General features: G+C 43.3%; 1 protein-coding gene across 1 annotated transcript in view; it reads left to right on the forward strand.

Annotated features, from left to right (window-relative positions):
* The window catches only part of ccdc186 (coiled-coil domain-containing protein 186), a 119,143-nt gene that overhangs the window by 88,662 nt on the left and 5,624 nt on the right, over window positions 1–24,857 (forward strand). Inside the window, exon 14 of the mRNA XM_084142144.1 lies at window positions 4,074–4,293. Coding sequence (XP_083998270.1) covers window positions 4,074–4,293 — 220 coding nt within the window. The remainder of the gene's footprint in view (window positions 1–4,073; window positions 4,294–24,857) is intronic.

Raw genomic sequence — 24,857 nt, forward strand, 5'->3', positions numbered from 1 at the left:
TATTTGGTCACCTACAAACAAGCAAGATTTCTGGCTCTCACAGACATGTAACTTCTTCTTTAAGAGGCTCCTCTGTCCTCCACTTGTTACCTGTATTAATGGCACCTGTTTGAACTTGTTATCAGTATAAAAGACACCTGTCCACAACCTCAAACAGTCACACTCCAAACTCCACTATGGCCAAGACCAAAGAGCTGTCAAAGGACACCAGAAACAAAATTGTAGACCTGCACCAGGCTGGGAAGACTGAATCTGCAATAGGTAAGCAGCTTGGTTTGAAGAAATCAACTGTGGGAGCAATTATTAGGAAATGGAAGACATACAAGACCACTGATAATCTCCCTCGATCTGGGGCTCCACGCAAGATCTCACCCCGTGGGGTCAAAATGATCACAAGAACGGTGAGCAAAAATCCCAGAACCACACGGGGGGACCTAGTGAATGACCTGCAGAGAGCTGGGACCAAAGTAACAAAGCCTACCATCTACTGATGGTAGGCTTTGTTACTTTGGTCCCAGCTCTCTGCAGGTCATTCACTAGGTCCCCCCGTGTGGTTCTGGGATTTTTGCTCACTACGCCGCCAGGGACTCAAATCCTGCAGTGCCAGACGTGTCCCCCTGCTTAAGCCAGTACATGTCCAGGCCCGTCTGAAGTTTGCTAGAGTGCATTTGGATGATCCAGAAGAGGATTGGGAGAATGTCATATGGTCAGATTAAACCAAAATATAACTTTTTGGTAAAAACTCAACTCGTCATGTTTGGAGGACAAAGAATGCTGAGTTGCATCCAAAGAACACCATACCTACTGTGAAGCATGGGGGTGGAAACATCATGCTTTGGGGCTGTTTTTCTGCAAAGGGACCAGGACGACTGATCCGTGTAAAGGAAAGAATGAATGGGGCCATGTATCGTAAGATTTTGAGTGAAAACCTCCTTCCATCAGCAAGGGCATTGAAGATGAAATGTGGCTGGGTCTTTCAGCATGACAATGATCCCAAACACACCGCCCGGGCAACGAAGGAGTGGCTTCGTAAGAAGCATTTCAAGGTCCTGGAGTGGCCTAGCCAGTCTCCAGATCTCAACCCCATAGAAAATCTTTGGAGGGAGTTGAAAGTCCGTGTTGCCCAGCGACAGCCCCAAAACATCACTGCTCTAGAGGAGATCTGCATGGAGGAATGGGCCAAAATACCAGCAACAGTGTGTGAAAACCTTGTGAAGACTTACAGAAAATGTTTGACCTGTGTCATTGCCAACAAAGGGTATATAACAAAGTATTGAGAAACTTTTGTTATTGACCAAATACTTATTTTCCACCATAATTTGCAAATAAATTCATTAAAAATCCTACAATGTGATTTTCTGGATATTTTTTTCTCAATTTGTCTGTCATAGTTGACGTGTACTAATGATGAAAATTACAGGCCTCTCTCATCTTTTTAAGTGGGAGAACTTGCACAATTGGTGGCTGACTAAATACTTTTTTTCCCCACTGTATATAATTCCCAAGTGATAGGCTAATATTCTCACCCATCAGACTATTCTTGATTTCATCTTGTCTTTACATATACTAAATAATATAAGTGTTAATTTTATTTATTTAGAATGGACCATTATCATGCACCTGTCTCAAAACAGGGACAGGGGAAAAAATACATGTCATCTATGCACTTAAATAGCGAATGGAGGACACTTTTCCCGTGGTTCATTTTCATGCCAGCCAGGTAGGCAATGCTCCTGTTGTAAAGAGAAGCAATGTGCTTAATATTAGGAAAGTTGAAAAATAAATATAGTAGGCCTAGCCTATAGTAAGCTGATGGGATCCTCCTCTTTTCAAGAGAGGCCATCACACTGTTTTCTCACGCAATTGCATAGCCTATAGAAATGTTGCGCGACATGAGCTCATGGGCTCTCATGATGTGTTTGATTAGAATTTCGAACACATTTGCATTGATGTCAGAATTATTAGAGGGACAATAGAGTGCTGAGTACCAGGCAGTTAGCAAGTTTGGTAGGCTACTAATGACCATCAGCCACATCAGAGCTTGGAGAAGCCTAATTACCGTGACTAAACGGTCACATGGAATTTGACTGCCTTCATGACTGGTGACTGCCGGTGTGGCGGTAATACGGTCACCATAACAGTGCTAACTGCAGACTGTCAGCTTTAATTTGAGGGTATTTTCATCTATATCTATACCGTTTAGAAATTACAACAATTTTTGAACATAGTCCCTTCATTTTATGGCACCAAAAGTATTTGGACAAATTCACTTGTGTGTATTAAAGTAGTCAAAAGTTATGTATTTGGGCCCATATTCCTAGCACCCAATGAATACATGAAGCTTGTGACTACAAACTTGTTGGATGCATTTGCAGTTTGTTTTGGTTGTGTTTCATATTATTTTGTGCCCAATAGAAATTAAGGTAAATAATGTATTATAAACTGGGTGGTTCGAGCCCTGAATTCTGATCAGTATACCACGGGTATGACAAAACATTTATTTTTACTGCTCTAATTATGTTGGTAACAAGTTTATAATAGCAATAAGGCACCTCGGGGGTTTGTGGTATATGGCCAATATACCACGGCTAAGGGCTGTATCCAGGCACTCCGCGTTGCGTCGTGAAAAGAACAGCGCTTATATTTTTTTATTTAACTTTATTTACCTAGGCAAGTCGGTTAAGAACAAATTCTTATTTACAATGATGGCCAAACCCGGACAACACTGGGCCAATTGTCTGCCGCCCTATGGGGCTCCCAATCACGGCCGTATTGTGATACAGCCTGGAATCGAACCAGGGTCTGTAGTGACGCCTCTAGCACTGAGATGCGGTGCCTTAGAACACTGCGCCACTCGGGAGCCGTGGTATATTGGCCATATACCACACCCCCTCGTGCCTTATTTCTTAATTGTGTCATTTTGGAGTCACTTTTATTTATAAGAATATAATATGTTTCTAAACACTACATTAATGTGGATGCTACCATGACTAAGGATAATCCTCAATGAATTGTGAATAATGACACAATACATTATTTACCATTCATTGGTAAATAATCAAAAAGTGCTATAAGTTCTAAACGGTTCATGCGATATGGATGAAAATACCCTCAAATTAAAGCTGACAGTCTGCACTTTAACCTTATAGTCATTGTATCATTGTATAATTCCTCACTGTATATAGCCAATACATTTTGTATTGAGGTTTAAATAAGAAAACAATGTCATAATGAACAGCTAGGTAGCGTGTGCTAGGGAAGATCTCAATTGCATACTCCTCACATCCTCTTTCCTCATCTCCTTCTCACAACCCATTGGAGGAAAAGGTCAGAGGGGAGGGACCTCTGGCTTTCTCATTCAATGGGTTTTAAGAAGGAGACGAGGAGAGAGGACGCGAGGAGTATGCAATTGAGATCTAATCACAGGGCTAATACTAATAACTCCAGACCTGAAGAACTACAGTATGTTGTTTTGTTCCAGCCCTTCGCTAACACACTTGATTCAAACAATCCTCAATGCAGTCTTCAATGCAGACCACGATGAGTTGAATCAGGTGTGTTAGTGCTGGGCTGGAAAAAAGCCTGCTCACACTGTAACTCTTCAGAACCAGCGTTGGTGCACTGCTGCAGACGTAATCTACAGTTGTAGTATTACTTGCCCCACATTGCCTAAATCCTATGCTCTCCCATATCCCTCTGGTTCAAATCCCAGGGCTGATGGGGAAAATCTGGGTGAATGAGCCGGGAACGAGAGTGTTGCTGGCATCAGAATCTCTGGTGCCACCTACTGAAATATAATTATATTTATATGTTTGTGCCCAAAATCTGGGTGAATGAGCCGGGAACCAGAGTGTTGCTGGCATCAGAATCTCTGGTGCCACCTACTGAAATATAATTATATTTCTATGTTTGTGCCCTTGAGGCACTTAACCTGCTGCACGGACGCTCCTCTGTGGATGAGCCTGTGCCGCTCCAGCCTTTCATGTGTGTGCATGTGTGGTGTCCGCGGGGTTGGGAATTTAAGATAGGAAAAGGTTTCGATGGACAATGAAGTTGTATGTTATGTTCTCCAGGCTCCCTGAATGTGCGGCACGGCGGCAGCAGCGTGGAGGAGCGCTCACCGGAGAACCAGTCGGGGCCGACGGTGGTGGACAGCTACCCCGAGGTGGACAAGGCCGTGCTTGTGGAGCGTATCGTGCGTCTGCAGAAGTCCCACGCCCGCAAACAGGAGAAGATAGAGTTCATGGAGGACCACATCAAGCAGCTGGTGGAGGAGATCCGCAAGAAGACAAAGTGAGTGAGAGAAGCCTGGCTTTGTGGCCCCTGTGTGGTCCAGTGGTAACACTCCCAGCAGAAAGCACACATGCACAACTCCGATGGTTATGGGTTCAATCCCTAATTTAGACTTTCTCTCCTTGCCGACAAATAAGGATTTCTTTTACTGGCAGGAGTTGGCTCGCCATTGGCTTTTAGTTTTTTTGTTCTACGGAACTGTTGCGCTGTTGGCATGGTTTGTGTTTTGCAACACTGGATGCTTGGGAAAGTATGGCTATAACAGCTAATACAAGCAGCCTAGAAAAACATGAGGACTTAGTCAAATAGGACGCTAATGGCTAGCAGAAGCATTGCAAAAAATTATGTTAATGGTTAGAACATTTAGCAAACTAATGCTAATGTAATGGTTAGCAGAGGTCTAACCAAAGTGTATCCTAATGACAAGCAGAGAGTCTCTACCATTGGAGCTAAGAACTTTCATTTAGCCTTAACCTGGCTTTAGCCTCCGCTAACTCACTCTGCTCTTACAAACTCTGCTTTGATTCACAGAGTCAGGTGGTGTCATGTGACGTCATTCCCTTTGGAGTGCTAGGGGGATTCTTGAAGGCTGTGTTTGAGTGAATTTTGACAGGTCATTGGCACGTCATCTGTTTATCAGTGTCTTGTCAGACAGTAAGAGTTGGGCGGCATGCATTTCACTCGCTCTCTCACTGACAAACACACGTACACTTGTCCATCTCCTCTTCTGACAGACAAGACTGTCAGGGATATTTATAGCTGCTTGGTCCATGATGCGTCAGTGTCGATCACTAACGATGGCATATCCATATTCATGCCCACCACCTAAGCCAAAGAGACAGTGTGGAACACATCACAAGCGAGGGGGACATGCCACTCCTGACCATGTTACATTTTGCTATCGACTAACTGACCCCGTTTACCGGTTAAAAACCGGTTAAATTAGTTATAAATAGTAAAATGATGTAACCAACAGAAAATACTTGCATGCTTTTGGAAATTGACTTTTTCATTAAGAGCTTAATTTAAAGGTGACAATAGCAGGTAGGGATGTTAACGGTTAACTGTTAATCGGTTAGCCAGCGAAAATACATTTGACCGGTCATGCTTATCGGTCTATAGGTTAATTTGCATAATTTAGTGGAATTAAAGTGGTGTGTGTGTAAATACACGCACACAGCTTACAGAGCCTAGTTTTAGGAGCGAATGGCCAATAACCCGTCAGCTGACACGCTGCTCGCTTAACCCGGAAGCCAGCCACACCAATGTGTCGGAGGAAACACTGTCTAGCTGGCGACCGAAGTCAGCTTGCAGGTGCCTGGCCCGGCACAAGGAGTCGCTAGAGCAAGATGGGTGAAGGAAATCTGGGCCGGCCAAACCCTCCCCTAACCCGGACGACGCTGGGTTAATTGTGCGCCGCCTCATGGGTTTCCCGGGTCTCTAGTGACACGATGCAGTGCCTTAGACCGCTGCACCACGTGGGAGGCCCATCACCCACCACTTTGCATTGTGAGCTTGAGGCAGTATAATTGTTTGAAATCTAATATGTTACTTTACATAATGAGGCATGTCTTACCTTGCTTAAAATTAGCCTAGCCAAAATCCAACTGTAGAAACATGGAGGCAATTATTTTATAAAGAATTTCTAATGCCATTAACCAGCATTTGTCTCCTGTTCTATTGGTTTTCATTATTTCGTTCTCCAGAAGCCAAAGGCATAATCATAGCCATATTAGCAACCCGTCCTAGTTGTTGGCTATTAGATTCCCCCTGCTTTCTAAGCTTCTAACGGAGATGTTCATCTCTGTCACATATAGAACCACTAGCATTAGGCGCGCTGTTTAGAACAGTGTTTTCCCGCGAATTGCATAAAATCTAATACTAAGGAAGTCTCTAGGTTTTGCTCGCCTGAGGTAGAGTATCTTATGATCAGCTGTAGACCACACTATTTACCAATATAGTTTTCATCTATATTTTTTATAGCTGTCTATTTACCACCACAAACCGATGCTGGCACTAAGATTGCACTCAATGAGCTGTATAAGGCCATAAGTAAATAGGAAAACGCTCATCCAGAGGCAACGTTCCTAGTGGCCAGGGACTTTAATACAGGGAAACTTAAATCCGCTTTACCTAATTTCTACCAGCATGTAAAATGTGCAACCAGAGGGGGAAAAAAACTCTAGACCACCTTTACTCTACACACAGAGACGCGTACAAAGGTCTCTCTCGCCCTCCATTTGGCAAATCTGACCATAACTCTATCCTCCTGATTCCTGCTTATAAGCAAAAACTAAAGCAGGAAGCACCAGTGACTCGGTTAATAAGGAAGTGGTCAGATGACGCACATGCTAAGCTACAGGACTGTTTTGCTACCACAGACTGGAATATGTTCCGGGATTCTTCCGATATCATTGAGGAGTACATCACATCAGTCACTGGCTTCATCACTGTGACCGTACGTACATACCCCAACCAGAAGCCATGGATTACAGGCAACATCTGCACTGAGCTAAAGGGTAGAGCTGCCGCTTTCAAGAAGCGGGACTCTAACCAGGACGCTTATAAGAAATCCTGCAATGCCCTCTGACGGACCATCAAACAGGCAAAGAGTCAATACAGGACTAAGACTGAATCGTACTACACCGGCTCCGACGCTTGTCGGATGTGGCAGGGCTTGAAAACTATTACAGACTACAAAGGGAAGCACAGCCGTGAGCTGCCCAGTGACACAAGCCTACCAGACGAGCTAAATCACTTCTATGCTCGCTTCGAGGCAAGCAATACTGAAGCATGCATGAGAGCATCAGCTGTTCCGGATGACTATGTGATCACACTCTCGGTAGCCGATGTGAGTAAGACTTTTAAGCAGGTCAACATTCACAAGGCCGCAGGGCCAGACAGATTACCAGGATGTGTATTCCGAGCATGCGCTGACCAACTGGCAAGTGTCCTCACTGACATTTTCAACATGTCCCTGACTGAGTCTGTAATAACAACATGTTTCAAGCAGACCACCATAGTCCCTGTGCCCAAGAACAGTAAGATAACCTGCCTAAATGACTACCGACCCGTAGCACTCACTTCTGTAGCCATGAAGTGCTTTGAAAGGCTGGTCATGGCTCACATCAACACCATTATTCCAGAAACCCTAGACCCACTCCAATTTGCATACCGCCCCAACATATCCACAGATGATGCCATCTCTATTGCACTCCACACTGCCCTTTCCCACCTGGACAAGAGGAACAGCTACGTGAGAATGCTATTCATTGACTACAGCTCAGCGTTCAACACCATAGTGCCCTCAAAGCTCATCACTAAGCTAAGGACCCTGGGAGTAAACACCTCCCTCTGCAACTGGATCCTGGACTTCCTGACAGGCCACCCCCAATTGGTAAGGGTAGGTAACAACACATCTGCCACACTGATCCTCAATACAAGGCCCCTCAGGGATGCATGCTCAGTCCCATCCTGTACTCCCTGTTCACCCATGACTGCATGGCCAAGGCACGACTCCAACACCATCATTAAGTTTGCAGACGACAACAGTAGTAGGCCTGATCACTGCCAACGATGTGGGGCCTCCCACACCTCTTTCTATTCTGGTTAGAGCCAGTTTGCGCTGTTCTGTGAAGGGAGTAGTACACAGCGTTGTACGAGATCTTCTGTTTCTTGGCAATTTCTCGCATGAAATGGCAATAATTTTTCAGAACAAGAATAGACTGACGCGTTTCAGAAGAAAGTTATTTGTTTCTGGCCATTTTGAGCCTGTAATCGAACCCACAATTGCTGATGCTCCAGATACTCAACTAGTCTCGAAGGCCAGTTTTATTGGTTCTTTAATCAGCACAGTTTTCAGTTGTGATAACATATTTGCAAAAGGGTTTTCTAATGATCAATTAACCTTTTAAAATGATAAACTTGGATTAGCAAACACAACATGCCATTGGAACACAGGACTGATGGTTGCTGATAATGGGCCTCTGTACGCCTATGTAGATATTCCATTAAATCAGCCGTTTCCAGCTACAATAGCCATTTACAACATTAACAATGTCTACACACTGTATTTCTGATCAATTTGATGTTATTTTAATGGACAGAAAAATTGCTTTTCTTTCGAAAACAAGGACATTTCTAAGTGACCCTAAACTTTTGAACGGTAGTGTATGTCTCTGTGTGTGTGGATGGATGCATTCACAGACACAGCAATCAGCTTGTTGGGGGTGAACTACGAGCACAGTGCTTTAGCGGTGGGACAGAGGAGACGGCAACAGAGAGGGCTTTTCTTTCGAAAACAATGACATTTCTAAGTGACCCCAAACTTTTGAACGGTAGTGTACTGTAACTGTGTCAACCATACAGTAACACTATCTATAAATTAACAAACTAATTAGGAATTAATGATTTGTCATAATGAGATGGTAAGTAGCATGAGGTCATAAAGACAGATCGAGACATGCTCAACTATATTGTGCCTCTACCTCAGTTATTCCCTTTTTTGCTTTTCTTTTCTGGTGCCCACTCCTAAAAGGGTTCATTAGACTCCATTGAACAACAATGGCTTTGACTAGGCCATTTTAAGACATTTAAATGTTTCCACTTAAACCACTCGAGTGTCGCTTTAGCAGTATGCTTAGGGTCATTGTCCTGCTGGAAGGTGAACCTCCGTCCCAGTCTCAAATCTCTGGACGACTGAAACAGGTTTCCCTCAAGAATTTCCCTGTATTTAGCGCCATCCATCATTCCTTCAATTATGACCAGTTTCCCAGTCCCTGCCGAGGAAAAACATCCCCACAGCATGATGCTGCCACCACCGTGCTTCACTGTGGGGATGGTGTTCTCGGGGTGATGAGAGGTGTTGGGTTTGCGCCAGACATAGCATTTTCCTTGATGGCCAAAAAGCTCAATTTTAGTCTCATCTGACCAGAGTACCTTCTTCCATATGTTTGGGGAGTCTCCCACATTCCTTTTGGCGAACACCAAACGTGTTTGCTTATTATTTTCTTTAAGCAATGGCTTTTTTCTGGCCACTCTTCCGTAAAGCCCAGCTCTGTGGCGTGTACGGCTTAAAGTGATCCTATGGACAGATACTCTAATCTCCGCTGTGGAGCTTTGCAGCTCCTTCAAGGTTATCTTTGGTCTCTTTGTTGCCTCTCTGATTAATGCCCTCCTTGCCTGGTCCGTGAGTTTTGGTGGGCGGCCCTCTCTTGGCAGGTTTGTTGTGGTGCCATATTCTTTCCATTTTTTAATAATGGATTTAATGGTGCTCCGTGGGATGTTCAAAGTTTTGGATATTTTTTTATAACCCAACCCTGATCTGTACTTCTCCACAACTTTGTCCCTGACCTGTTTGGAGAGTTCCTTGGTCTTCATGGTGCAGCTTGCTTGGTGTGGTGCCCCTTGCTTAGTGTTGTTGCAGACTCTGGGGCCTTTCAGAACAGGTGTGTATGTATGTGTGTATATATATATATATATATATACCGAGATCATGTGACAGATCATGTGACACTTAGATTGCACACAGGTGGACTTTATTTAACTAATTATGTGACTTCTGAAGGTAATTGGTTGCACCAGATCTTATTTAGGGGCTTCATAGCAAAGGGGGTGAATATATATGCACGCACCACTTTTCTGTTATTTATTGAAACAAGTTATTTTTTTCATTTCAATTCACCAATTTGGACTATTTTGTGTATGTCCATGACATGAAATCCAAATAAAAATCAATTTAAATTACAGGTTGTAATGCAACAAAATAGGAAAGACGCCAAGGGGGATGAATACTTTTGCAAGGCACAGTACATGTGGATGATCTTGTTCCTGTAGTGTTTGTAAACACCCTGGTGGGTTGATTAATAACCTCAACCAGATTACAGGCACTGGTTACAGTGAGAAGCTTCCTCTTGAGCGGACAGCTTGATGAAAACCAGTCAATATTCAGGTCCCCAAGAAAGTAGACCTCTCTGTTTACATCACATACACTATCAAGCATTTCACACATATTATTTAGATACTGACTGTTAGCATTTGGTGGCCTATAGCAACACCCCAAAAGAAAAGATGTGCCAAGTGAACCTGCAACCCCAACACTTCAATAACACTTGACACTAAGATCTTCTCTAAGCATTAGCCAGCCTGCCAGCTTAGTGGAGTCTGCCACTAGCACAGTCAGTGTAGTCAGCTCCGCTATCCCCATTGAGACCGTGTCTGTGCCGCGATCTAGGTTGAGCAAAACTAAACATGGCGGTGTTCGCCTTAGCAACTCACTGGAATAAAGACCTCCTCCATTCCTGTCATTATTGAAAGAGATTGTGATATCTCACATCTCAAAATAGGGCTACTTAATGTTAGATCCCTCACTTCCAAGGCAGTTATGGTCAATTAACTAATCACTGATCATAATCTTGATGTGATTGGCCTGACTGAAACATGGCTTAAGCCTGATGAATTTACTGTGTTAAATGAGGCCTCTCCTCCTGGTTACACTAGTGACCATATCCCCCGCGCATCCCGCAAAGGCAGAGGTGTTGCTAACAGTTATGATAGCAAATGTCAATTTACCCCCCAGAAATGACAGTTTTTTTCGTCTTTTGAGCTTCTAGTCATGAAATCTATGCAGCCTACTCAATCACTTTTTAAAGCTACTGTTTACGCCTCCTGGGCCGTATACAGAGTTCCTCACTGAGTTCCCTGAATTCATATCGGACATTGTAATCATGGAAGATAATATTCAAATTTTTGGTGACTTTAATATTCACATGGAAAAGTCCACAGACCCACTCCAAAAGGCTTTCGGAGCCATCATCGACTCATGTCGTTGTCCAACATCGACATGACTTTGTCCAACATGTCTCCGGACCTACTCATTGCCACAGTCATACCCTGGATCTAGTTTTGTCCCGTGGAATAAATATTGTGGATCTAAATGTTTTTCTTCATAACCCTGGACTATCGGACCACCATCTTATTACGTTTGCAATCGCAAAGTCCTTTAAGTCTTTATTGAAGACTCATCTCTTCAGTAGGTCTGGCCCAGGTGTGCGAAGGTGAACGGAAAGGCACTGGAGCGACAAACCACCCTTGCTGTCTCTGCCTGGCTGGTTCCTGTCTCTCCATTGGAATTCTCTGCCTCTGACCCTATTACGGGGGCTGAGTCACTGGCTTACTGGTGCTTTCCATGCCGTCCCTAGGAGGGGTGCGTCACTTGAGTGGGTTGAGTCACTGACGTGATCTTCCTGTCTGGTTTGTCGCCCCCTCGGGCTCGTGCAGTGGAGGAGATCTTTGTGGGCTATACTCAGCCTTGTCTCAGGGTAGTAGGTTGGTGGTCTGTTGATATCCCTCTGGTGGTGTGGGGGCTGTGCTTTGGCAAAGTGGGTGGGGTTATATCCTTCCTGGTTGGCCCTGTCCGGGGGTATCGTCGGACAGGGCCACAGTGTCTCCCGACCCCACCCCTGTCTCAGCCTCCAGTATCTATGCTGCAATAGTCTATGTGCCAGGGAGCTAGGGTCAGTCTGTTATATTATATCTGGTGTGATTCTTCTGTCTTATCTGGTGTCCTGTGTTAATTTAAGTATGCTCCCTTTAATTCTCTCTCTCTCCCTCTCTCCCTCCCCTCCCGGAGGACCTGAGCCCTAGGACCATGCCTCAGGACTGTTTTGCCTGATGACTCCTTGCTGTCCCCAGTCCACCTGGTTGTGCTGCTGCTCCAGTTTCCACTCTTCTGCCTGCGGCTATGGAACCCTGACCTGTTCACCGGACGTGCTACCTTGTCCCAGACCTGCTGTTTTCAACTCTTTCTCTAATGCACCTGCTATTTCAACCTCTAAATGCCCGTCTATGAAAAGCCAAGTGTCATTTACTCCTGATGTACTGACCTGTTGCAACCTCTACAACCACTGTGATTGTTATTTGACCCTACTGGTCATCTATGAACGTTTGAACATCTTGGAGAAAAATCTGGCCCTAATGGCCATGTACTGTTGTAATCTCCACCCGGCACAGCCAGAAGGGGACTGGCCACCCCTCAGAGCCTGGTTCCTCTCTAGGTTTCTTCCTAGGTTTCAGCCTTTCTTTCCTAGCCACCGTGCTTCTACATCTGCATTGGGGTTTTAGGCTGGGTTTCTGTATAGCACTTTGTGACATCTGCTGATGTAAAAAGGCTTTATAAATCAATTTGATTGATTGATTGATATAGCTCTGAATATATACAGCAACACCTCCCCCATAAGCATTTCTGTATTTTCTATAGATGTTATATCCTTGTATTGCTACTGCTGTATCATCAAATGATTTATCTAAGTGAGTCTCAGAAATGGCTAATATATGAATGTTATCTGATGTTACCAAGTTATTGATTTAATGAACCTTATTTCTAAGGCTACATATATTAATATGGGCTATTTTCAGACCTTTCCTGGGTAGCTTATCAGAGATAGACCTAATATGGAAAAGAGCAAACAAAGCGAGATAAAGCAATATACATTCAGCAGTCCATTAATCAATTGGTGTGTGTGTGTTGCGAGGTTGAAGCTACGAACCCATAGGCTTGGCTCTCTCATCCCTTCCAGGCTTCTGGGAGGGAGGATGGACAATGAGCCTGTCATAGCGGATGTAAGCAATGTCCCCACGCGCTCTAGCAGCGTTCATGGCTGGGATAAGTTATTTCCTCTTCTGGCGCACAGCTTCAGGATAGTCCTCGTTGAGGAAGATATACATTCCTCTCAAGTTCTTGGCTCTTTCCAGAACAGCTACCTTGTCCTTGAACCTCAGGAACTTGACCACTATTGGCCTGGGCCTGTCACCTGGGCCGGTGGTGGGTTTTCCAGTCCTGTGGGCGCGCTCCACCTCAATCTTCCTGTGGTCCATCTTCAATTTCTCAGAGATCATTTCCCTCACTTTGTCCTCAGACTCCGTCCAGGTCTCATGTGGAGATTCTGCAATTCCGTCCACAACCATGATGTTCCGCCTTGATTGTCCCTCTGATTTATCCGTCATTGTTATCATGGATTCACACACACAGAACTGATGTCCTCTCTCAATGACTTACAGATTGCTGTCATCTTGCCATTCTCCTGTTTCAACTCATCGAGCTGACCCTGGGAGATCTGCAAACTGTTCTTCAGGTCCTGGACCTCTCTGGTCAGGTTGTCCATTCTTTTATTAGGTGAATCCATCAGTATTTGGACAAAACACTTGAAGATATTTTCTTGTTGTTTTAACAACTGCTTGTAGAACTATTTTTGTTCATTTTAAAAGATCCTTCATGTGTGATAGAGAGAAACCACTGTCCTCAACGGTACTCCCGCCGGCTTTGGTCTTTGTCATGGTAGCTAGCAACATAGGTTACGCTGTTACTCCTCACGGTTCAAGGCAGGGCAGGTCACAGGAAAGATTGAAAACAACAAACAGCAGGGATCTAGACAGCCACAATAGCTAACCGTGTCGCAGGCTGCGTTCAAGCCCTCAAGAAAGGCAGCTAGGCTAGCTGCTACGCCAAATAGCTCCTCAGACCCGGCCTTGGTAGCTAGCAGTCCCAGCAACTGATGACAACTGCGTCGCGGGATCCAAACTAAAAAGTTAGCTAGCTACTAAGAAACATTCCAATACACTTTCAAAACAACAAACATTTCAAAACAACAAACTGAGCTCTCCCTCGTTCCGTGTCAACAGGAAGTGACGTTGATCAGCGAAAAAGTGGGCTGGAAGTAGGGGAGGGTGCTGGGTGTCTGTAGGTGTTCTTCCACCAGCTCAGTTTGTCCTGCTCATTGATGGCCATGAGATTGTTGTGGGGGAGAGAGAAAGATAAAGGGAGAGGGAGAGAGAGAGGGGGAATGAGAGATCAAGGCATGACAGAAATTATCAGTGAGAGATTACTCCTGAGTGGCGCAGTGGTCTAAGGCACTGCATCGCAGTGCTAACTGTGCCACTAGAGATCCTGGTTCGAATCCAGGCTCTGTCGCAGCCGGCCGCGACCGGGAGACTCATGGGCGGCGCACAATTGGCCCAGCGTCGTCCAGGGTAGGGGAGGGAATGGCCGGCAGGGATGTAGCTCAGTTGATAGAGCATGGCGTTTGCAACGCCAGGGGTGTGGGTTCGTTTCCCACGGGGGGCCAGTAAAAAATAAATAATAATAATAATAATAATAATAAAAAAATATATATATATATATATATATGTATTCACTAACTGTAAGTCGCTCTGGATAAGAGCGTCTGCTAAATGACTAAAATGTAAATGTAAATGTATTAGATAAAGAAAGACCACCCACATACACACCCTCCTAGTAACAGTCTGACTGCAGGTGTAGCCTACCTCTCCTCCACCTGTGATTGGTCAAAGATAGACTACATCTCCTCCGTGTAGCGAGGGGTATAGCGGGTCACCTCCTCCAGAACCTTCTCAAAGCGGGCTCACACCTGGGGGTGTCACATTGTTATTACAATATTGAGAAAAGGGTAAATGTACAAAAACTAAAATTCTGTACATACTTTGATTGGGATTGTACTGTATTTTCAAATGTTTTGTCAGATTATAGGTGGATATCCTTGATCTAGAAATTATTTTTTTTAACGTCATTTCGGATCTAGGCTGCCAGAAACAAATAACGCTTTCAAATACTAAAGTTAATTAGCTAGCTAGTTAATTATTGGACTAAAGTTAGTTTTAATATTGTTTCATTAACCTTCCAACACAGGGGGACAGAGATGTGAGTACCAAAACTGTGAGCCATTGCCAAAAGCTATTAATTCTGGTTGACTGAAAAGCCTTATTTTAACACTTTGTAATCCAACCTTAACATTACATTCGGAAAATATAAAGGCCAACTGTAGTCTGTATTTCAAAAGACACATATTCAAGGTAAATATGAAAGTAGTTTAATTAGGAAATGAGCGATTTAGTTTTTTCATGCTCAGGTTGACCTTATTATGGAATTGCTCTTGATTAAAGGAGTGGTTTACTATTTCTGAAGTAAATATTTATTTTTGATGTAATGGCATGTTGTTCAAGGGTGCAGACACTTTTTTTGTGATTTCACTTGTTCACTTAACCAAGCCGCGATAGACTCGTTGTACACTATGTGGGCGACCAAAACACATAAGCAAAAGCTCCAAAAACACCCAACTACGTCCTTTTAGAAACGGTCATGCGCTCAGTATAGTGATGTAGGTCTTTAGAGGTTGTACACATGAAATTGTGTCATTCCAAACTTGATCTGCAACGTCATATTCCATTTTGTGTGACTCAAGCTTGTTCCTATACCCAGCTGTGCAGGCATTTCATGTGTACAACATCTAAAGACCTACTGCACTATACTGAGAGCGTGTCCGTTTCTAAAATGACATTTGGGTGTTTTTTGAGCTTTTGTTAATGTCTTTTGTTCATAGTGCACAAAAAACAACCGTGTTTGCTTGATTAAATTCCTCCAAAGGCACAGCCAGGAGAGCTCCAAAGTCATAAGTGTATTGAATTTACTTAGGAACTGTGCACACTTTGGAGAGGTGACACCAGTTGTAGACACCAGTTTGACAAGTTGTTACTGAATGTATCCAGAGTGTTTCCAGATTTCGTTATCAACAAATGCTGTGAAAAGTACAGTAAATGTAAAATGCATATAAAATCAACAGTGTAATGTTTGGATTCGGTTTTGTCAGGTGAACTGGTTTGTCCTCACCTTTGTTCTGATAATTTGCCCATACTCTCCAAAGTGTTCCCTTTCAATTGCTACCATGATTATGCATATGCTTATTTCTTTGGTTAGAAACATTTCAATTTGGCCCTATGCATATAGGTCAGTTCCCATGAGTGTAAAGGGTTAAGATGCTGTATACTTTCAGATTTTCCAAACTCACTTCACTCGCTCCAAAGAGGGAGACTTGTGAAGATGTGATGTTTGCCACACTGTTATTTCAAATGATAGCAGTGTCCATTCAATCCTTTTGCTTAAGCCACTGCAAAAGATATGTTTAAAAATGTTGACTGGCAACAGAGACGTTATAGCATGCCTGCAAACTGGCTATGGCAAAAGTTTGAAATATCAAGCGTGGCCAGGTTTGTGAAGTTTGCTGTCTGAGGTATACCCAGAGCAATGGCCGGAGAACTCTGTATGGTGTTGGTGGTATGATTTTTATTATCGATAATGGGGGAGCAAGTGGGGATTTTGAACGTATAGTCTGTTTTTATTATACAATCCTTTCCTAAATGTAAATAGAATTTCTTCCTTATTGCATCGAAAGTAGATGCACAAACTTGACACACTTCCAGGACTTTGGATAGGGTGTTTTGCAAAGTTGTTTTTACCACGAGACTGTTGCGCCATGTTCGCAAATGAACATGAAAATGCTGTAGGAGGAGCGGTCCGTCAAGTGTTTCCCAGGGGTACATTGTCTACTGCGCACACCAGAGAACTTTCAGCTTGAAATCCCCGGCCCCAGTTTATGCACCACTTTCCCCCAATGCTGCTACGTCCAAATGACCAGTGACGAAAAACCCAAGCACCAGAACTACTGCTGCTCATTAGCACTTTGTGCCCATAGTGTCTTGACAGATCTACGGTACCATTTATGTTTACAAGAGATTAGCATGCTAACAGATGTTCACAATTGCTTGCTATTTCCATGTTTTTTGTTATATCACACCTGTTTCAGCATACACCTTCCTACTAGTGTTCTGAAGACCCTTCATCCGTTTCAAATTGGTTAAGCAAAGAGAAGTGAAGTTATTAGGGTTTGATTGAGGACGCAAAATATTTTGAAGTTGCCATTTTCTCTTCCATCTTTGAATGTATTGCTTAGCTTTTTTCAAAATTAGTAGAGAGAGAGAAGAGGACAGACCAGAACAACAGTTTAGTTTAGGGCATTTCTGATTCAGGAAATCCAGACAACCTATTTATTGTATGACAAATTATTACTACTACCAATATTCTTAATACAAATGTCTAAGACAAATGTCAAAAATAATAACAAGACACAGTTGAAAACATTTTTGCAAATTGGCTTATACTCCTTTATCATCTTGCCGATCTCACCGCAGAGTTACAGGGTAAGGGAGTTAGAGGGCTAATCCTTAGGGAGAAATCCCGACTATCCAGCAGACTCAATCTGGTGAGATTTCTATTGACGCAAGACAAAAAAACAACAACACTGCCGGTTAAATCAAAATAACAAATAAAATTTGAATTACAACCCTTAATAACTCCATCTTAAAATAATTGTATCCCATAAAGTATTTCAAGGAGTAGTAAAATAGACTAGAGACAGGTGTCCCTCATTCAGGGGCAGCGCTCGCTCTCTCTCCTTCTCGTGGTCCGAATCACATATAGGACTATTGATAAATTATGAACTTCTACCTAATTATCAGTGTTTACATATTATATTTAAATCTCACCCAATGTCTCTAGCCTTTCTAGTGAGGGTGATCAGGCCTCACCAGAAAGTCAGAAACGAAGTCAGAGGTCATTCCACCCCATTAAGTGAGTGTTTCTTTCCCTTTTCTTTCCCTGTACCTCATTCTCTTTATTTAAAGACATTTCAAACATTGTGTGTACCAGGTTTAGGTTGGGTTTTTCAGTACATTTCTTATCAAGAGAATGTACGTGTGCAACCAAAACTCGGACAATAGATACTTCAGGGGAAAAGAATGGTGCCCTTTAAGGTGCATCCTTCCTAACCTGTGAAAAAAAAAAAAAAAACACCCCACACAATAAATCAAACACAGTATTAACACCACTAACAAATATTCATAACAGGGTGTGTGCTGCCGTGTGTGGTAAAACATAGGGTAAAAACAAACAAAATGTACTTACTTAATTTGGAGCTCCTTTAACAGCTGGATCTGGGTGCCTTTATACTAACTGTTCTCCCAAGGCACCTGCCTTTGATTCTGTATCTCTCCCTTAGAAAGTATTTCATAGGTAAACTCATCAGAAAACTTGGTAATGGACATTCCAAAAGTCCTAGAAGGAAGAAAATAAACAAGTTTGCACATAATCAGTCCTAAATATTCATAATCTTAATAGAGTTTACTGCATCTTGGGCAGGATGTCTTGATAAAACCATCGTATACAGAATCATACAAAAGACACATCAGATGATACAGTGTCCCGTTAAGCTAAATAGCCACCTTCTAAAGTAAACAATCCCAGAGCCCCTTTCTTGTAATCTTATCATTTTGACCTGTTGCATTGACCTACGTCCCTGTGACATCAACAAGTCAAAATATGAAACCTGTTGTTTAACAAATCTGCTAAAACCTTCAAAAAGTTGGTGCTGGCTCAATATTCGGTACTAAAAACATTTACTTGGATCTTCTTCAATTCCAGGACATAGTTCCACGTAATGGAAACAGATGTTTGTTTTAGATGAAATTACCTTCTTACTTCAATCACTGGTGTTACCCAAACTATAGAATTTAGTAATAATAATTGGAAATTGTCAAAAATGTCTTATTCAATTATGTATACCTCTGTCCCAAATGTCCCTCTATATCCCTTACAGCCTGTTTGAGTTCAGTGAGTACTGGTGGCCTATCTATTTGTCCGCAGGAAGCTTATCTTTAACCCAAACACCAGATGGCAGCCTCTAATTTAATAACAGTCCCAATGCTCAATCTCTCTGTTCGTCATGTGACCTTGTGTTAAAACATTTACTTCTTCAAATTACTAAGACATTGCATTATTAGAGTGCTATCTGAAAGCCATTAATATTACCATTCACTTTGTTACTTTCACTAGTCTCCATATCTGTTTCCTTCAACTAGGACTCTCAAGACCCTCCCAATCACTACTGCTAATACACACAGATCACTCTCAAACAATGTTCTGATTTTACCCCTATTGTAAGGTTTAAAAACAAAACAAAACAAACATGATAACTTTGCTTTAGCCAGTTAGCTTGGGTGCTTGGTTGGGACAAATATGCATTGGCAGGCAAGCTGCAGAAGGACGAGGAGGCTACACTTCCCCATCGTTTATCAGTGCAATTTTGATGGCCAACTAGCTGAAAAAGTTTGAGAGGGTTTATCTAATGTTCCTTCATTAGATTTTACTCATCTTGCTCTGGCTAGCATTATTTGTTGATCTTGTTGATGTGCATAACTGAGGGAGAGAGAGCCTATCGTTTCATGGTTGTTTGATCAATAGGACTGTAAAGTTCCCTAATGTAAGAGGACTCCCTTGGTGTTTACATATTTGCAGAAATCCATTCAGGTGTATTTTGTGGCTTTTGGTGAATGCGTTCTAATGATCTAAAGTCGCGCTGTTGCAACTGCTGTAAACACACAGTCCAGTTCAAAGTGAATAATGGCAGGCCCATGTGGCAAATGGCTTGTTTGTATAAAAGTCTACTGTAGCTCTGATTTGGCTATAGCACACCGGTCTGTGTAGACTACGGTCCTGGACAAGACAGGTGTTTTTATACGGTTTTATTTACTGCAGTGTCTATTAATTGTCCAAACACTTTTCCACTCTATATTGCTATAGAATTTTCACAAATACCTTAGTATACGTAATTCCCAAACATTCTAAGAATTGACACAGTCGCTTGTCAGATTTGTATTTTTGTGTCATATTCTTCCTGGGGATGTATATGAACAGATTTTAAATAAGATTTCGTTTTGCGAAAATAATCAAATCAAATGGTATTGGTCACATATACAGTTGAAGTCAGAAGTTTACATACACCTTAGCCAAATACATTTAAACTCAGTTTTTCACAATTCCTGACATTTAATCCTAGCAAAAATTCCCTGTCTTAGGTCAATTAAGATCACCACTTTATTTTAAGAATGTGAAATGTCAGAATAATAGTAGAGCGAATGATTTATTTCAGCTTTTATTTATTTCATCACATTCCCAGTGGATCAGAAGTTTACATACACTCAATTAGTATTTGGTAGCATTGCCTTTAAATTGTTTAACTTGGGTCAAACGTTTCGGGTAGCCTTCCACAAGCTTCCCACAATAAGTTGGGTGGATTTTGGCCCATTCCTCCTGACAGAGCTGGTGTAACTGAGTCAGGTTTGTAGGCCTCCTTGCTTGCACACACTTTTTCAGTTCTGCCCACACATTTTCTATAGGATTGAGATCAGGGCTTTGTGATGGCCACTCCAATACCTTGACTTTGTTGTCCTTAAGCAATTTTGCCACAACTTTGTAAGTATGCTTGGGGTCATTGTCCATTTGGAAGACCCATTTGCGACCAAGCTTTAACTTCCTGACTGATGTCTTGAGATGTTGCTTCAATATATCCACATAATTTTCCTTCCTCATGATGCCATCTATTTTGTGAAGTGCACCAGTCCCTCCTGCAGCAAAGCACCCCCACAGCATGATGCTGCCACCCCCGTGCTTTTTTCCTCCAAACATAACGATGGTCATTATGGCCAAACAGTTCTATTTTTGTTTCATCAGACCAGAGGACATTTCTCCAAAAAGTACGATCTTTGTCCCCATGTCCAGTTGCAAACCGTAGTCTGGCTTTTTTATGTCAGTTTTGGAGCAGTGGCTTCTTCCTTGCTGAGCGGCCTTTCAGGTTATGTCGATATAGGACTTGTTTTACTGTGGATATAGGTACTTTTGTACCTGTTTCCTTCAGCATCTTCACAAGGTCCTTTGCTGCTGTTCTGGGATTGATTTGCACTTTTCGCACCAAAGTACGTACATCTCTAGGAGACAGAATGCGTCTCCTTCCTGAGCGGTATGATGGCTGCGTGGTCCCATGGTGTTTATACTTGCGTACTATTGTTTGTACAGATGAACGTGGTACCTTCAGGCGTTTGGAAATTGCTCCCAAGGATGAACCAGACTTGTGGAGGTCTACAAGTTTTTTTTCTGAGGTCTTGGCTGATTTCTTTTGATTTTCCCATGATGTCAAGCAAAGAGGCACTGAGTTTGAAGGTAGGCCTAGAAATATGTCCACAGGTACACCTCCAATTGACTCAAACGATGTCAATTAGCCTATCAGAAGCTTCTAAAGCCATGACATCATTTTCTGGAATTTTCCAAGAAGTTTAAAGGCACAGTCAACTTAGTATATGTAAACTTCTGACCCACTGGAATTGTGATACAGTGAATTATAAACAATTGTTGGAAAACTTACTTGTGTCATGCACAAAGTAGATGTCCTAACCGACTTGCCAAAACTATAGTTTGTTAACAAGAAATGTGTGGAGTGGTTGAAAAACGAGTTTTAATGTCTCCAACCTAAGTGTATGTAAACTTCCGACTTCAACTGTACATACTTAGCAGATGTTATTGCGGGTGTAGCGAAATGCTTGTGTTCCTAGCTCCAACAATACAGTAGTATCTAACAATACACACATCTAAAAGTCAAAGAATGGAATTAAGAAATATATAAATATTAGGACGAGCAATGTCGGAGTGGCATTGACTAAAATACAGTAGAATAGAATATAGTATATACATATGAAATGAGTAAAGCAGTATGTAAACATTAAAGTGACCAGTGATTCCATGTCTATGTACAGTGCATTTGGAAAGTATTCAGACCCTATTACTTTCTCCACATTTTGTTACGTTACAGCCTTATTCTGAAATGAATAAAGTACAAAAACATCTCAGCAATCTACACACAATACCCTATAATGACAAAGCGAAAACAGGTTTTAATGAAATAATAATAATAACAGAAATACCTTATTTACGTAAGTATTCAGACCCTTTGCTATGAGACTTGAAATTGAGCTCAGGTGCATCCAATTTCAATCGATCATTATTGAGATGTTTCTACAACTTGATTGCAGTCCACCTGTGGTAAATTCAATTTATTGGACATGATTTGGAAAGGCTCACACCTGTCTATATAAGGGCCCACAGTTGACCTTCCATGTCAGAGCAAAAACCTAGCTATGAGTTCGAAGGAATTGTCCGTAGAGCTCCGAGACAGGATTGTGTCGAGGCACAGATCAGGGGAAGGGTACCAAAAAATGTCTGCAACATTGAAGGTCCCCTCAAGAACACAGTGGCCTCCATCATTCTTAAATGGAAGAAGTTTGGAACCACTTAGACTCTTCCTAGAGCTGGCCGCCCGGCCAAACTGAGCAATCGGGGGAGAAGGGCCTTGGTCAGGGAGGTGACCAAGAACCCTATGGTCACTCTGACAGAGCTCCAGAGTTCCTCTGTAGAGATGGGTGAACCTTCCAGAAGGACAACCATCTCTGCAGCACTCCACCAATCAGGCCTTTATGGTAGAGTGGCCAGACGGAAGCCACTCCAAAGTAAAAGGCACATGACAAGCCCGCTTGGAGTTTGCCAAAAGGCACCTAAAGGACTCCCTGTCCATGAGAAACAAGATTCTCTGGTGTGATGAAACCAAGATTGAACTCTTTGGCCTAAATGCTAAACGTCACGTCTGGAGGAAACCTGGCACCACTCATCTCCTGGCCAATACCATCCCTACGGTGAAGCAAGGTGGTGGCAGCATCATGCTGTGGGGATGTTTTTCAGTGGCAGGGACTGGGAGACTAGTCAGGATCGAGGGATAGATGAACAGAGAAAAGTACAGAGAGATCCTTGATGAAAACCTGCTCCAGAGCGCTCAGGACCTCAGACTGGGGCGAATGTTCACCTTCCAACAGGACAACGACCCTAATCACACAGCCAAGACCACGCAGGAGTGGCTTCGGGACAAGTCTCTGAATGTCCTTGAGTGGCCCGGACTTGAACCCGATCGAACATCTCTGGGAGACCTGAAAATAGCGGATCAGCGACGCTCCCCATCCAACCTGACAGAGCTTGAGAGGATCTGCATAGAAGAATGGGAGAAACTCCCCAAATACAGGTGTGCAAAGCTTGTAGCGTCATACCCAAGAAGACTGGAGGCTGTAATCGCTGCCAAAGGGGTTTCAACAAAGTACTGAATAAAGGGTCGAAATACTTAAGTAAACGTGATATTTGAGGGTTTAAATAAATAATAATTTTGCCAACATTTCTAAAAATAACTTTTTGCTTTGTCATTATGAGGTATTGTGTGTAGAATGATGAGGGGGGAAAAATTATTGTATCCATTTTAGAATAAGGCTGTAATGTAACAAAATGTGGAAAAAGTGAACGGGTCTGAATACTTCCCGAATGCACTGTATATAGGGCAGCAGCCTCTAAGATGCAAAGTTGAGTAACCGTGTGGTAGCCGGCTAATGAAATGCTATTTACCAGTCTGATGGCCTTGAGATAGAAGCTGTTTTTCAGTCTCTCGGTCCCAGCTTTGATGCACCTGTACTGACATCGCCTTCTGGTTGGTAGCGGGGTGATCAGGCCGTGGCTCGGGTGTTTAATGTCCTTGATGATCTTTTTGGCCTTCCTGTGACATCGGGTGCTGTAGGTGTCCTGGAAGGCAGGCAGTGTGCCCCCGGTGATGCGTTGGGCAGACTGCACAACCCTCTGGAGAGCCCTGTAGTTGCTGTACCAGGCGGTGATACAGCCTGACAGGATGCTCTCAATTGTGCATCTGTAAAAGTTTGTGAGGGTCTTAGGGGCCAAGCTGAATTTCTTGAACTTGAAGCTTTCCACCTTCTCCACTGCGGTCCCGTCGATGTGGATAGGGGCATGCTCCCTCTGCTGTTTCCTGAAGTCCACGATCAGCTCCTTCGTTTTCTTGACGTTGAGGGAGAGGTTATTTTCCTGGCACCACTCCGCCAGGGACCTCACCTCCTCCCTGCAGGCTGTCTCATCATTGTTGTTAATCAGGCCTACTACTGTTGTGTCATCGGCAAACTTGATGATTGAGTTGGAGGCATGCGTGGCCATGCAGTCATGGGTGAACAGGGAGTACAGGAGGGGGCTGAGCACGCACCCTTGTGGGGCCCCAGTGTTGAGGATCAGCAAAGTGGAGATGTTGTTTCCTACCTTCACCACCTGGGGGCATCCCGTCAGGAAGTCCAGGACCCAGTTGCACAGAGCGGGAGCTTGGAGGGTACTCTGGTGTTGAAGGCTGAGCTATAGGCAATGAACAGCATTCTTACATAGGTATTCCTCTTGTCCAGATGGGATAGGGCAGTGTGCAGTGTGATGGCATCGTCTGTGGATCTATTGGGGTGGTATGCAAATTGAATTGGGTCTAGTGTCAGGTAGGGTGATATGATCCTTAACTAGCCTTTCAAAGCACTTCATTAAAACAGAAGTGAGTGCTACGGGGCGATAGTCATTTAGTTCAGTTACCTTTGCTTTCTTTGGTACAGGAACAATGGTGGAATCTTGAAGCGAGTGGGGACAGCAGACCGGGATAGGGAGAGATTGAATATGTCCGTAAACACTCCAGCCAGCTGGTCTGCGCATGCTCTGAGGATGCGGCTAGGGATGCCGTCTGGGTCGGCAGACTTGCCAGGGTTAACCCGCTTAAATGTCTTACTCACGTCGGCCACGGAGAACGAAAGCCCACAGTCCTTGGGAAGAGCCGCGTCGGTGGCACTGTGTTATCCTGAAAGCGGGCGAAGAAGGTGTTTAGCTTGTCCGGGAGCAAGACGTCGGTGTCCGCGACGTTGCCGGATTTCCCTTTGTAATCCGTGATTGTCTGTAGACCCTGCCACATACGTCTCTTGTCTGA

Source organism: Coregonus lavaretus (assembly GCF_964263955.1).
Source record: "Coregonus lavaretus genome assembly, chromosome: 25".
Classification (NCBI taxonomy): domain Eukaryota; kingdom Metazoa; phylum Chordata; class Actinopteri; order Salmoniformes; family Salmonidae; genus Coregonus; species Coregonus lavaretus.